Genomic DNA, 15,681 nt, shown 5'->3' on the forward strand with positions numbered 1-15,681 from the left:
CCGGTCCGAGCTACCCCTATACCCCAAATTTCAGACTCGGGGCAGACCTAGTGTAGCCGCCAACCCTGAAAAGATCCGGCTTCGCTTGGGGGTCATAACTCCAAAACCGGAAGTGGTAGACTAACGCCACCTGGCCTATGTTACTGCCCGGTCCGAGCTACCCCTACACCCTAAATTTCAGACTCGGGGCAGATGTAGCCGCCAACCTCGAACAGGCAGACTTTGCTCGGGGGTCATAACTCCGAAACCGGAAGTGGTAGACTAACGCCACCTGGCCTATGTTACTCCCCGGTCCGAGCTACCCCTATACCCCAAATTTCAGACTCGGGGCAGACCTAGTGTAGCCGCCAACCCCGAACAGACCGGCTTTGCTCGGGGGTCATAACTCCGAAACCGGAAGTGGTAGACTAACGCCACCTGACCTATGTTACTCCCCGGTCCGAGCTACCCCTATACCCCAAATTTCAGATACGGGGCAGACCTAGTTTAGCCGCCAACCCCGAACAGACAGACAGACAGACAGACAGACAAACGACAGTCACAAATATATATATAGATACTAGTATATGATAATATTATACCTATGCCAGTTTATAATAATACTATACTATATAATATTTATTACTTATACTAGTATAATATTATACTATATCATATGTATTACATATAATATATAATAATATGATATAGTATACTTATATACTGGTATAAGCAATAAATATGATATGTTATAATAGTGTAGGTAATAAATATGATATTATAGTATATAATAGTATAGGTAATAAATATGATATAGTTTAATATTATTATATATAAGGTCATTTCGGAAGAAAACCCACGAGGTTACACAGGCGACCTTACTCCTTGCCACGTACAACCGGGGAATCGAACCAAGCCAGTTGACTCAATGACAGAACTTACGTGCTAACCATTCGGCCATGCACACCCCCTCCCCCTTATTGCATATAATATATAATAATATTATACTATATCCTGTTTATTACAATATTATACTATATTATATTATATTATATTATGTTCGTGACAACAGTAGGGTCGCCTGTTCAACCTCGTGGGTTTTCTACGGGTCCTCAGGTTTACTCCCACAGATAAAGACCCCTTAGCGAATTATTGAAATAAAATTGAACCACATGTTAGATACCAAAATTATCTAGTTTTTGTCGACTATATTTACCTGTGAGATCTAATGACCGAATCACCATCTTCACTAAATGATGCAACATCTGATATGACGGAATCTAAGCGTTCTATATTTAATCTAGATCTACTGACTCCATCTGATAAATATTTGAAAAATATATATTTAAAACTATTTATTACTGACTATAGATATCTTCATACGAATTCAAATTGCAAAACAGATATAATTTTTAATCAGTATCACGAAACCCACAAACTAACTGGTAGTCAAACAAAAAACCGCAAAGACAACTGTCAAGTTTAAAGTGCTACATCAAAAATGTTTCACTAAATTCTTCAAAAACTCTTCACTCTCGGACTACTTACCAGACAGGCTTTCTTCTTTTTCATTCTGATGCGACATGTACATTTTTAGAAATTGAGCAAACGATTCGTCATTGCCTAAAAGGTCGTCATAATTCCCAACCTCTGTTATAGTTCCTTTGTCCATAACTATAATTCTATCCACCATGGGTAACCAATGTATACCATGTGTAACAAGAATCCTGGTCTAGAAAACAAGTTCTAAATAATATATCAATAATATTGCTTTGTTAAAAATATATCTCTATCTAACTGAATGTCAACTACATAATACGCCCCAGAAATAGAAAACAGACGGTATTCTACTTTCATGAATTAGCATTCTGATTAAGACACAGATCCTATTTCGTTTCGTTTTTATAGTTCAAAATTTCGTTTAACTTGTCTTTATTATACTAGGATCGTTCGTCCATTCCTGGGGTTTTTAGTCCACTTCCACCTAGGGTGATATCGCAGATAAGTGTTTCCTAAGAAACTTGCTAGAAGAAGCCACAAAAATGGGCTTGGTCCAGCTTATTCGTTTCGTTTTTATAGTTCAAAATTTCGTTTTACTTGTCTTTATTATACTAGGATCGTTCGTTCATTCCTGGGGTTTTTAGTCCACTTCCACCTAGGGTGATATCGCAGTTAAGTGTTTCCTAAGAAACTTGCTAGAGGAAGCCACAAAAATAGGCTTGGTCCAGCTTATTTGTGTAAGACACAAGGTGAAATTCATCCAAAGAAAAGGCTCCGAATGTTACTTAACTAGGAACTGGAAGAGTTGTTATATACCCCGCGTTCTGGTTGATGTGCGTGATTAGCCAATGAAACGGTCTGTTGCGGCGAGTTCTTGGCGTGTGGTTCACGGAATTGTGAGTATCCCACTAGAAACACCAACGCTGATTGGTTAAACAAATGTCTTACGTCTGGGGTCAAAAGTCGCTCGCATGACCCCTGACGCGACCTCCCACTAAAACCGGCCAGATCGTTGTGTAGTAGAGGCCATCGAAAGTATAAAAAAACGAAACGATATACAGATCTGTATTTTAATCGGATTCATGAATTAGCCAATTGGGATTTACCTTATTTTTCAAAGAGCCTTGTTTGCCAATAACATTCCTGAAGATATGTTTACCAACATGTGCATCAACCGCGCTCAATGGATCATCCATCAAATAAATATCTTTATTACTACAAACAGCTCGTGCTAAGCTAACTCTTTGTTTCTGGCCACCACTCAGGTTTATACCCTGGTAAATTAAAACATATATTCAAATATCAACAACAAAGGGGAATAATAAGACAATATGCAACCATGATAAGATTTGTGCATCTCACAGATAGAGTTATAAGTATCATTAAAAGATTAGATTATTATTATCAATTTATTATATGATAGAAAAAAAGATTATGCACTAGGAAATTAAAATTAAAGCATTAGAAAACTAATACACAATACCCTTGGAAATAATATTTTGAAGTCGTTTAAACGAGCTAATTAAGTTGTTTAATCGACACGTGGGCACATTATAACGACGTTTAACACGTATAAACAACATACATAATCATGGCGTTTAGACGACTTAAAGATGCGTCATGTAAGATTTAGATGAAGAACTGGCAGTTCTCAGTTTAAAATAGATAATGAAAACGGAATATATTAAAAATTTCAGTCAAATTACTCCATTCTAAACGAAGTTATGACTGTTAGAAGAATAGCGTAGTCTTGATTTTCATTACTAGTCTCCATTATCTATTTTTAAGTTAAATTATGACATGGCGATCGTGTTTCAATCCGTTTAAAATCACAACCACCCGATGTTCTAGAAAGCTGATTATAAGCTTGTCATGTGAATAAATGTATATGATTTACAGTGTAGCTAAAATTATTAAAATTGTTGATAAAAATATACAATATAGTTGTGAATATAATTGGATAATATAAGCTAATATTTATTGCATGTATATTGTTTTAATAATGATGTATTATTAGCATGTATTTGTAGGGAGGAGAGCTTTGTAAGTGAATTCACTCTCTTTGATATCTTATGATCAATAAAATATGTTGAAATAAAAGTCATAAAAGAGCAAAACATGGATTGTTCCAGTTTTCATCAGCTTTTTCTGCCGTTGAGCAATGGTAAAGAAGTACGCAGTATAAAATAATTCAACATAGAAATAATGTCATTAAAATATTGAAGTATATTTTCGCTCTTGTCATATTGAAGCAAATTGAAGTATACTTTCGCTCTTGTCATTCAAAACATTACAAATAATTTGGGAAAATCGATGTTTTAGTTTAAAAAAGAACATAAAGAAGTATTTAACAAAATAATATAATGTTATAACTATACCCTTTCTCCTATTTCTGTCGAATCACCACCGGGTAAAACAGCCAAATCTGTTTCTAAAGCACAATCTTTTAATACTTGGTTATAGTTGTCAGTAACATCTTGTCCAAATAATATATTGTTTTTTAGAGTCAGATTTTGAATCCAGGCCTGTTGAGGAACATAGGCTAAAGTACCCTGGCAAATAAAAAATAAAACTCTTGAAGTAATATTGGGAGCTAGGTAGCTGGCCCTTAATTCTATTTTGCTGAAATCCCGCGTATTCAAAACAAATTTAAGGATACCTTAAATCGTTTCAAGCAGTTTTACTACACACGTTCTAAAATACGAATTTAACAAAAGAAACATGCTTCCAATCAATCAACCAGATACAAAACACAACACAATTTTCGTGGAAAACAGATGTTCAAGAGCAGCAATAAAAAATAAAAATAGCGCCATCTTAATGTTTTTAAAACAAGTCCACTAATTTCTTTAAAACCATTGTGCTAGGTTCCCACTATCACGATTCGTGCTACGGCTGAAATCGTGGTTTTAATCATGGAGTAATCGTGGTGGTCCTTAATTATATTAAGGTCAGTCGTAGCAGTCGTGTTGATCGTATCGAGAAGTATCCAAACGCATCTCCACGTACCAGATCGCAGACTCAAGGGACAACCATATCGTAACGTATCGCACAGCAGCGGGAACCTATAAATTATAAATTATAATATTCTGAATAACCTGAGGTAAACCAGGGGTTAACTGCATCTACGTACAACATGGGGTTCACTGTAGCTTCTATACAGCTAACAGATAGTAAAGCTGTGTTAATGGTAATGGTAGGGTTGTTAATTCAAATATCACACATCCGCAGGTTATCGTCACAATTAAATTGTTGGTAAACAAACACGAATAAGGCTTGATCTCGCCTTAACTACGTACAACACGGGGTTCACTGTAGCTACTATACAGCTAACGGATAGTAAAGCTGTGTTAATGGTAATGGTAGGGTTGTTAATTCAAATATCACACATCCGCAGGTTATCGTCACAATTAAATTGTTGTTAAACAAACATGAATACCTTAATGTTAACAGCTCCTTTTAATTTATCCATCTCGCCTAATAATGCTGATAGTAATGACGATTTACCAGCCCCTACTGGACCAACTACTGCTACTAATTCTCCTTCTTTTATCTCCATATTAATACTAAAATACAAACCATTCGTGTATGCAAATGAGTTTTATCACAGTCATCAAAATTTGGAAATTTTATCAATCTTATTTGAAGAAAATGACCGATGTAAATCTATAGGAAAATTAAAAAGTATTTTTTTACTAACCGGCATTGACTAACTGACATCGATATCTACGATCAGGTGAGACTGTCTGTACTCGAGAAATACAGTCATGTTGGTCACACCATAACCAATCAGATTGCAATCGACCATCTAAACATGCAACTAAATATGTACCAATAACATTGTTGTAATGAAAGTTTCTTTCAAGTTTGAAAAAATCAGTCCTATTTTAGTTGAAGTGTACATATAAATAAAGTTATTCCGTTTCAAAGAATTGACCTATAAAATTTCAGCAGTCTAATCAATTAATGTTCAAACCTATGCGAGTAACTTTGATAATAAAGGCATATGCCAAGCCGGATCAAAAGTCGAGTTTTTACGAGTGTCGTGGATGAACGAACAAACGGACAGACCCCCAGTTCAGTAACACAATAACCTGATTTGTGTAAAAAAACGGAGAAGAATTTAACCATTTATAGAAAAAAATACCTTTTTAGTGTAGGTGGCAGACTTGCGTCCCAGCTAAAAGTCCCGTCTTGTATCTCTATTGCATTTCCTAAAATAAAATCAAAATCAAAAATACTCATGGCTGTACAGATGTACAACTAACATCCCAGAGCTTATTCTATCCAAAACCCAACCAAAAATAACTACCAAATTGGGTTGAAAATGTAAATGCTAACCGAACACAGAATTGTGTTGCGTTATATAGAGAAATATCAAGTCGATAACGTAAAAAAAGAACCAGGCTTTGTCGTTTTCTTGTTACTTTAATGACAAGTGTTGATATTTTATGATATTAAAAAAAACGAGTAGAAGAATTCTTTTTATCACCCTACCCTTTCCATCCTTTTTAATTGACCAATCAAATTCATGTAAAGCGATCAGTAGAATGTTATCACACAAACGATATCTACTGTAAAATGTTTTATTGTGTGGTAGATAGTCTGCATATATACCTACCTGGTTTCTCACAAATACATAGCAATAATCATATCATAGTCTGCATACTTACCTGGTTTCGTAAAATGGGACACATTATCTGCAGCTAAATCTCCACCTGATAAATATCTACCCAGTCTTACAAGAGAAACCTGTGCCTGTAATAATAAGAAAAATGCGACAAGTGTTAAAACATGAAGAAATATGGCCCATTTTTCCTGCCTGAAAGTTTCAGCTAAAAAAACCTCATTAACAGCTTTTTAAATTCATAATTAAAACTATTCAATGCCTTCCGTATCTAAACACAAATTTAGTCCACAGAGAGAACACTGATCGACCGATCACACAAAACTGGTAGTTTGCATTTCGTGTAAAGAAGTAATACAAAATGTGAGATAACTGAAAGGAATTAGGGTGTCATTATTTATCCTTTAGTTGATCTCCCGGTAAAACGACTAGCCACTTACTTGAATGAGTGATGACAGACACTGAGGAAGCTGATGCATTGGATTTTTCAAAATATTAAATAAATTGAGTGCAACAAAGGCTGTCTGTGCATCAAGCTGTTTATTTTCTGACATCATAATATACATAGTAAAACTAGCTAAAGCCACCTATAAAACCAAATAAAATCATCTTCTTGTACATACTACTTTTAAAAAGATAATTATACTACAATTTTATGACCTCGATAGCACAAGATATGTGTTTAGGTGCAGCGGTCACAGGCTGAATTAGTCGGGGAATCGAAACTTATTTGATCAATTTTATATCCAATTCAGACCTAAGTATTCAAAAACAATTTCGTTTTTGGTCTTTAATGTAGCTATAGAGACAATTAACAGGTTTCACTTCTGCTTTGTATGTAGATCAAACTAAAATGTAAGGAAATTTGGGTTCCACCAAATTATTATTTTCTAAAACGTAGACGAATAGTTCATAATACAATGATATAAGATTGGGTAACATAATATAAATCAATCATTAAAATATATAACTGTTCTACTAAAAGCACAGACGAATGATACATGTTATATTGATATCACAATAGCATCATGTCCTAGAATAGAATAGAGTGTAACGTCTCGTCGAGGTCATTTTCATGACTAGCAAACCTAATACTTTTGTGCAATGCGACAGGGAATTTCAGCTTTATCTTCCAACTGTCAAAACATATTTTACTGCGCACTACCAACGGGATATAACAACAATGGGAATAATATCAATTCTACCGAAATATAAACAGTTCTGTCTACATAATTACAAAAACCACATGATTTTGACGTGTATTCATCAAACCAGATATCTGAATGGTGTATTCATACTAACCAATGCTGGAGCACTAATCATACAAAAGGCACTCGACGCATGTAATATGGCTTCTTTTTTGAGTATTTTGAGTTCTTTTTGTCGTATATCCAGTATCTTCTTTTCAAACGAGGTTTCCCAAGCATATAACTTTAACACCTGTAAAGAAACCAGTACACAATAATTTAAATGAACGTGTTGGGGTGGTGCTCACTAATATGTCTCGATATCAGCTTATTCGAAAAGAAAACTTTAATGCTGACCAAATTTTATGAAGGAAATGATCCTTTCGAATATATGAATATATTTAAAATTTTTATATGTGATTTGACAGCTTATGACAACAATGATTCACATCGAAACAATTCTGTTAAAAACTGTAGCCACTATCATCGTCACAAGTTTCTCGAGATAGGGGGATAACTCCAGAATGTACGGTCGCGAAATATTGAATATTGATAAGATTCCTCCGATGACCCCAATGCTTCACGCGGAATTTGAAAAAAAACCCAAACAATCTGTTAAAAACTATAGCCTCTATCGCGTTCACAACGTTTTCCGCAAAGGGTGGATAACTCCAGAACGGATAAAAAAACAAAAAAACCTGTCCAACACCGTTCACCAGATTTTCGACAAAGGGGGATAACTCCGACGCGGGAAATCGCATAACGCTCAATATCAATATGGTTCATCCTCTTATGACCCCAATGATTCACAGTCCCGCTGACAGCCCCACATGCCTCTGTGGTCATATATTTGAAGATCCCAATCACTACCTCCTGCGGTGCTCTGTACATTCAAATGCACGGAAGAAAACCCTAGATAAATTACAATATGATTTTAAAAACACAAACTGCCTAGAAGTTTAAAAACAAAATGCTTCACACCAAAATCCAAAAAAAAAAAGATCCGTTAAAAACTGTAGCCTCTATCGCGATCGTAATGGTTTTCTGCAAAGGCTCTAAAACGGAAAGTTGCTAAATAATCTGTTAAAAACTGTAGGCTCTATCGCGATCGTAATGGTTTTCTGCGAAGGCTCTAAAACGGACAAAGGTTTACACCAACTTGGAAAAAGATCCCTTCAAATCTGTAGGCTAAAACGCGTTGACGGATGGACCGACGGACAGGATGACAACTATATACGCCCAAACTATATAGCCTCTATTGGGTTAAAAAGGTTTTCGATATGGTTGATCTTCTCTTGATCCCAATGCCCTTCAACAAATTGTAATATACCGTATAGGCCTATCACGTTGACTAGCCAATTATTGATGGGCGGACTATATATGGTTAAACTACGTGTGACTGTATTCAAATTCTTTTGACTACCAGAATTCATTTAAATCAGCCAAACTATCAAAACTTAGTTTAATTTTGTCAAATGGAAACCGCTATTATAATAAACAATACTATGAAAAATTTCTTTTTGTGACAGCTAATCATAGATAAAAGTGTAACTTTACCTTTATTCCATTTAGAACTTCGTTAATGATTTTTAGTCGATTGTCCTGAACAGTCAGTAATTGGGTATGAATCCGTTTAACTATGGTTGATATTATAAGATTAATTGGTATAATGGCGATGATAACACACAGACCCGCTACAAAACTGATGCCAATTGTGTGGTAGAGGAAATGAAGCGACAGTCCAACCATTAAGGGAGCTGACCATACCATATATAGTGTGATAACAACGTCTGTTACCTTTTGACAATCTACAGACATCAAGTTAACAATGGCACCAACTGTATATTGTTTTCTACAGTTATTGTTCATGGTTAAAGACTGAAAATGATCAAAATAATCAGATTAGACTTTAAAACATCGGCATAGACCATAGTGGTTGCCCAATTCAATACTATATTGAATCCAGGTCCAATAAATCACTTCCATGAAGAACTATTACTACTGTACATGCCCGTTGTGGAGGTTACTTTTGCACTAGATTATATAATTTGTAAATGAAGTTGGATTCGACGACCAAGTACTGCAGTGTGTTATTTTTAATTAGAGTAAGCAATTAACAATGGCAATTCCAGGTTCCCACTGCGGTGCGTTGCGTTGCGTTGCGATAGCGTTGTTCCTAGTGAGTCCACGATCTGCACGTGCAGATACGTTCGATACGATGGCTACGACTGACCACAATATTATGATAAGACCTGATAGGATCACCACGATTACTCCACGATTAAAACCACGATTTCAGTCGCAGCATGAATCGTCATTGTGGGAACCTAGCATAAGGATAAAACATGAATTATTTTCGACACACAACATTAACAAATTTCACCGATTGGCATTAGCTCGGTCTTGGGGACGCAATAATATTATAAGATATGGTACAATATAATAATGTTTTACAATGTTACATCTTCCATTACAAAAAATAGATGGACCATCTTTTTTATTAGTCTACACAAATCCCACCCCCTAAAAACAAGAAAAGAAGAAAAAAACTAACAATAATAAAGCGTTAGAAGACAAGCCACGGTGTTTACAGGATATCCATAGATACATCTGGGTTAACGTACGCAAATCAAGCGCCAAATGATATTTTCCTAATTTCAAATTTTTAGTTTTAAATAATTTTCATAATAATGGCTACCTTCTAGACACGATTGTCCACGCACTACTTCAGGTGTCTCTTAGACAACAGAGCCCCCAATCTATGAAAATAGTAACGTCCTTTGGGTATTTCACCAAGAACTAGCAAATCAGTTTTATTCAACATAATTACCTTTCTATAAACAGCTGCCACTAGAGCTGTTTTTATATTCATAGCTAGGTTTTGCATAAGGAAGAAAGTTTGGTTAAATATTGCTGATTGAGTAAAGGACACCATGGAAAATCCGGCTACTAAAACAAACCCTTTCCATTTAGCTTCTTTATCCCGATGCTCGATATAATTAATCATCGTTCTGGAAGCAAATAATCAATTAAATTTGTCAAAATGTGTCTCCTGATTATAAAGATTATTATGTTATAGTTCGTATGTTTGAGTGGTGACTGGATACGCGCAAGACCGCTTTAAGGAAAGAGTCAGTTATCTGGTAATAATATGTGTATGACGGTAGCGTTGTGTACTATAATTATTAAACTTACCTAAGTAAAAAGGGGTTTATAAAATTCATTAATTCTGAACACCCTCTTAACAGATTACCCCTAGCTAAAATAGTCCAGTATGTTTTAACTAATACTTTAAGTAATGCTATAGTAGGTCTGGCTATTGTTCTTTGAGGTAGTTCTCCTGGTTGTAATAATGGTATATCTCCTCCATTCTTCACCTCTCCATTTCCATCATATCTATTATTTCCATAAACCATCTTAATGGTTTCTTTACTTATCCTAAAGAAAAAAAATAGTTTCATTATAGTAAAGATAATATACGCCCACACAGCATTTTGTCTTGATAAAAAGATAACCATAGACCGCAGCGTATCCGAAAGGAAAACTAGGTTGTTCACCTAATTTGATATGGGTCGGTAGGCTCTAACAAGGTTTTCAGCAAGAGGGATGAGGGTGGGACGGAGTACTTTGGAGTGGTAATTCGCGCGGTACGCTGAATATAGATAGGGTTCGTCTTCTCATGAGCCCAATCATATACACCAAATTTGAAAAAGCTTTGCCATGGCCGTATAAAAATTACAGAGATCAGGGACAGCCACGTCTGAAATCCGACATGGTCCACATTATCATCAGTATTAAATATTTGCAAGAAAGGTAATAATCTGCTACATCCTGTATGTTTAGAGTAATATAATATATATAACATTGTTACGTGACAAATCAGAATAAAAAATAGAGAAATTACTTGTATCTTTCTTTAGAAAGTTTTCTATCCCATTCAGTAAGAAACGTTGGTGATACTTGTTCACTTTTATATTTATCGGGTACATCAAACACATCTTCTTCTGTTATAACTTTCTTATAACCAGTTAAAACTAAACTATAACAAAATATAGAAGATGTGTGGCTTATAGATTATAAAACTAATGAAACACGGTAACTGTTCCTCTTAAAAGCGAGTCAAAAGGTACACAGTGAATACAGTAAACTATAAGCTAGGTGGACTAACCTGTTGGTCCAATAGAAAAAGATTTTCGATGGAAAAGAAGCATACTGGAAAGGACAGAATTCCTGCAATTAGACAAAAATAGGTTATACACTTAAGTTGTAAAATGTTAACTTTAACAGAAGTTATAAAGTAATGACTTTAACTCAGGTTGTAAAATGATAATGTTAACTTAACTTATAATAAAGTTATATTTAAATATTGGGGACATAATAAGCACGGATACATGCTACACAGTCACGGATCAATTTTCTTATAGGCTATTGAATAAAAAGGCACTGACATGCGTTCTGCAGAAAGTTTTCGGACACGACAAGGTGAACAATGACGCAGGGAAACATACCCAACCCAAGGAATGTAGACTATGATAAACAACCTTCAATATATACATACTGGGCCTATGTAGGTCAACCAAACGCACTGAAATTGTTAATAGTATTACATACTTCAAAACCAAATTTTGGGTAGAAATTAATTTGAATTTAACTTTTTCCCCGACAGGAGTCAATGTTGATTCAGTAAGTATGGCGTTAACTCAGTAAGTATAACCGTATTTCCCCTAGTCGTTCGAACTGGATGAAAAACCCAAGTCAACCGCGTTCTTGTTGGTGTGCACGTAAAAGAACATTAGCCAGTAGTTTGAGGAAACGCCTTAAAAGAACCCCCTAACAGTCGGAATTCGATGAAGTGTATGTAAAAATGCCATTGTCCAAACAAAGTTTCTCTCATATGCCCGATTAGTGCACCCTAGTCAGTGATTCAGGACGGAGAGCCTGACAGGATGGGACGAAAATCCGTATTCCCATGTTCACGTTGGCGTGTGCGTATAAGAAACATAGGAAATTGGAATTCAACTGTTGTCGGGGCAAAAATTTTCCACTATATAGCGTATACAGAAATGAAGAACGTTAAACCCTTTTCAGATCAGTTCCGACTGTGCACTACGTCATTAAACACCATTTCATTTCAGTTTCACTGACGCTACATTTTTAGTTTTTCTACTAGATATTTTCAATGAATGCTGACCGGATGTTATTATGTTTAAAGAAAATTTGAAAATATCTTTAATTTTTACCTGTTTTTTAACATGTTTTGGTGGCGTAACTTCAGAAAAACTAAACATAACAAGTTGAATCGCAATTACGGCAAAATAAATATAAAATAATACAAACTGAAATAAATGGTCATGGAAAACCTGGAATAAAAATATAGAAAACAATATACTATTAGATCTCTTTGTGGAATATACATTAATAAAAAGAGTTCATTATTGTGGTCTAGTGATTTATACTCGGAAAAAATCGTTCATAAACAAAGACTTGAGAAAATACAGCCGATTTTTAAAAACATATATCATATTTCAGCAGGGGATTAATGATTTCAGTTTTACACCAGGAAATACATGTACATACGTATATCTAAAACACGTTAAAACATCTACAAACTAATGACGTGCAGGGTCGTCAACATTCTGGTAGATCTCGCAGTACGTCAGCAAGAGGCTCGTGCGACATCATACTTTTGTATCAATCTGTTAAAAATGGAATGAATACCCCACCGTCCCTATCCTAGAGAACTCTTCATGATCGTCCCAAAGCGATTGGATATGGCACCTATTAGACGATCTTTTTTGTCACTTGACCATAAGGCAGAACGACTAGCATGGTGCCGAACACGTCATCATTGGAACATGGCATCATGGCGAAAAATTCACTGGTCGGCCGAGACTCGCTTTCTCTTGTTCATTATTGATGGCAGAGCAAGGCCATGGCGATGCTGGACCATGGTATATTCACAGAGAAATATCGTAGACCAGGTTCTATTCGGCGGCGGCTCTATCATTATATTTGATTGTCAGTCATATGGCTCTAAGTTCCCACTAGTAATCTCAATGGCCAACGGTACAGGATTGTACGGTTCTACTTTGACAACCATCCTCTTCTCACAAGGCTAATCTTTATGGAAGAAAACTGTCAGAGGGATCCACAAGTGCAGAGCCCATGACGATTTGGATGAGACACTAGACCAGGGATGGACCAGACTAACACCGGCTCAGATCAAACGTCTCGTTCAGTCGATGAAGAGTACAAAGTGGATCCAGACTGGTGAAGGCTACACCTCGTATTGACTTTGTTCTCTGTTTTGCGGCTCTATGGACACCTTAATCTATTTGACATATCAATAAAGTTATTAATTTGATTAAAGGTCATAGTGTTTACTTCTAGGGTGTGGGTTGAGGAACCAAACAAGAGACGTAGTGGGTTGAGGAACCAAACAGGGTTTCTTTTGGTTGATTTGAATGTAAGGAGCATCACAGAAAGAAGTGATCTGAATATTCAACCGTTTGGCCTATAATCTGTATAAAAGGCGATCGCAACCGATCGCAATGGTCTAGTTTTCAAATAAATTAGGAATTAACTTTACAGGAGTCTACATTAATATATGGACGAATTTTGCCAACAGAATTCACATGACTTACAGACATAGGATAATTATTTTGTGCATGATCATTTTGGAATCGAAGTGAACACAAGTCAACATTTTTATCAACATAATTTCCTATTTTCCAGTAAGCATTTATTGTGCCTAAACCAGTTTTAGTTTTAAAAAAAATTAATTACTTCGGTGTTATCATCGTTAAGTTTAAGAACACTGTGTTTCATGTCATCAACACATTGTTCAAGGTTTAATCCGATTCAGGTGAGGATTTTGTGTATCTTCGACATAAAGGCTGAGGTCCCCATTTACTTAAGTGCGCCAGGGCACCCTCGCGTCATAATATAGGCATATTATACAGACCAATGAATAGGCCTAATTAATGAAAAATATCATTCAGCGACCACAGAGCCACTGTCGCTTTAGTTACAGTCCGCCGGATCGCACATCTCCAGTCGAAATAACTTGGTCTCCATAGTCTCCCATTCGGAATAAAGGGTGAAGGTCCAAGGCACAAGATTTGGAGTCCAGAATAAAAATAAAGAACAAGAATAAGTTTTTTACTCTCTGAAAAGGGTTGAATATTTCAATTTCCCCGGGGGTACCAGGGTGGCATCATCCGGATTCCGAATCTACACATATTGATATTGAACATATATAATCCATCAAAAAACATTAGGTGGACTATATTTCCATGTCAAGGCTTAAAATAGGATTTGGCTGCCGGACTATTTATAACAAACGCCCTTTTACCCTTAGAAGTGGGGTAAATGGACGTTAAGCTAAGCGTTGTGTAGATGGTCTCGTGAATGGGGTTACTCACAGACCCAGTCATACTCTCTCGGGGAGCCGCGGTGGCTCAGTTGGCTTGCTAACCTGGAGGTCCCGTGTTCGATCCGAGCAACGTATAGTTGTTCGGATGGGACGAAAAACCGAGGCCCCTTGTACACATTGGTGTGCACGTAAAAGAACTCTTGATAGTTGGAATTCGAAATAAGAGTAGGCCGCAGTGCCACTGTCCGAGCAAATTTTCCTCATAGCACACTGTATGGCGTATGCCCGTTTTCATTAGCTCAGTCGGGTCAGAACAGTATGACGTTAAACCCCATTTAATTTCATTTCCAAGAAATCTTTGTGAATCTCGGTGAATGTTGTCATGGAGCTAGATTTATAAAAACCTACCTGTTTTATAATGAGGGTGTAAAATGGTATCAGGTTTGTAACAATAATTAAAATCCAGAAGATATAAGGCAGACAAGGTGATGGTAGTCCATATATGCGTGATAGTTGACATAAAAAGGCCATCAGCAGCTAGGCAAAACAACAAAAAAAGAGAGAAAGGGTACATTTAAACAAATTAATATTATTCAGTCCATTAGTTCTCCTTTGATATAGAAAACATAAATTTGTGACTGGAGGTGTAATGTGGGGGTTTTATTTCTATTTTCTAACTTTAGTTGATTTCTCGGCAGTCGAGGGCCTTAGTGTTGATTGATTCTAAGCTTACTAAATGTATATATATGTAGGCTACTGGTGTAATGGTGATAAACGACAACGTCTACCACATTTCAGAAAAGAGAAAAAGTGAACTACGCTGTATAAAGTGACCATATTATAATATATAACTTACAAAAGTGAGACATCTGACAGAAACTGAGACGATGAACGAGTTTGAGGTGACGTCGTTGTGTAGACGCGCTATTAGATGGGCCAGTGTTAAAACTGACAGAAGAATACATAACACCTAAAAAAATAAACATTACATAAAACAATACACATTACACATT

At 36.0% G+C, this 15,681-nt stretch overlaps 1 protein-coding gene across 2 annotated transcripts in view; it reads right to left on the bottom strand.

The window, feature by feature from the left end:
* LOC126829578 (multidrug resistance-associated protein 1) overlaps positions 1-15,681 on the bottom strand; it is a 35,007-nt gene that overhangs the window by 10,809 nt on the left and 8,517 nt on the right. The window contains exons 3-19 of one of the 2 annotated variants that reach the window (XM_050559524.2): positions 15,525-15,638; positions 15,077-15,205; positions 12,534-12,653; positions 11,462-11,523; positions 11,198-11,332; positions 10,489-10,731; positions 10,124-10,304; positions 8,851-9,171; positions 7,409-7,546; positions 6,547-6,693; positions 6,153-6,237; positions 5,627-5,693; positions 4,919-5,045; positions 3,858-4,031; positions 2,586-2,753; positions 1,528-1,711; positions 1,196-1,298 (exon numbers count right to left, since the gene is read on the bottom strand). In XM_050559524.2, coding sequence (XP_050415481.1) covers positions 1,196-1,298; positions 1,528-1,711; positions 2,586-2,753; positions 3,858-4,031; positions 4,919-5,045; positions 5,627-5,693; positions 6,153-6,237; positions 6,547-6,693; positions 7,409-7,546; positions 8,851-9,171; positions 10,124-10,304; positions 10,489-10,731; positions 11,198-11,332; positions 11,462-11,523; positions 12,534-12,653; positions 15,077-15,205; positions 15,525-15,638 — 2,498 coding nt within the window. The remainder of the gene's footprint in view (positions 1-1,195; positions 1,299-1,527; positions 1,712-2,585; positions 2,754-3,857; positions 4,032-4,918; positions 5,046-5,626; positions 5,694-6,152; positions 6,238-6,546; positions 6,694-7,408; positions 7,547-8,850; positions 9,172-10,123; positions 10,305-10,488; positions 10,732-11,197; positions 11,333-11,461; positions 11,524-12,533; positions 12,654-15,076; positions 15,206-15,524; positions 15,639-15,681) is intronic. The other variant, XM_050559525.2, reaches the window with a different exon arrangement.

This window comes from Patella vulgata, chromosome 8 (assembly GCF_932274485.2).
Source record: "Patella vulgata chromosome 8, xgPatVulg1.2, whole genome shotgun sequence".
NCBI lineage: Eukaryota > Metazoa > Mollusca > Gastropoda > Patellidae > Patella > Patella vulgata.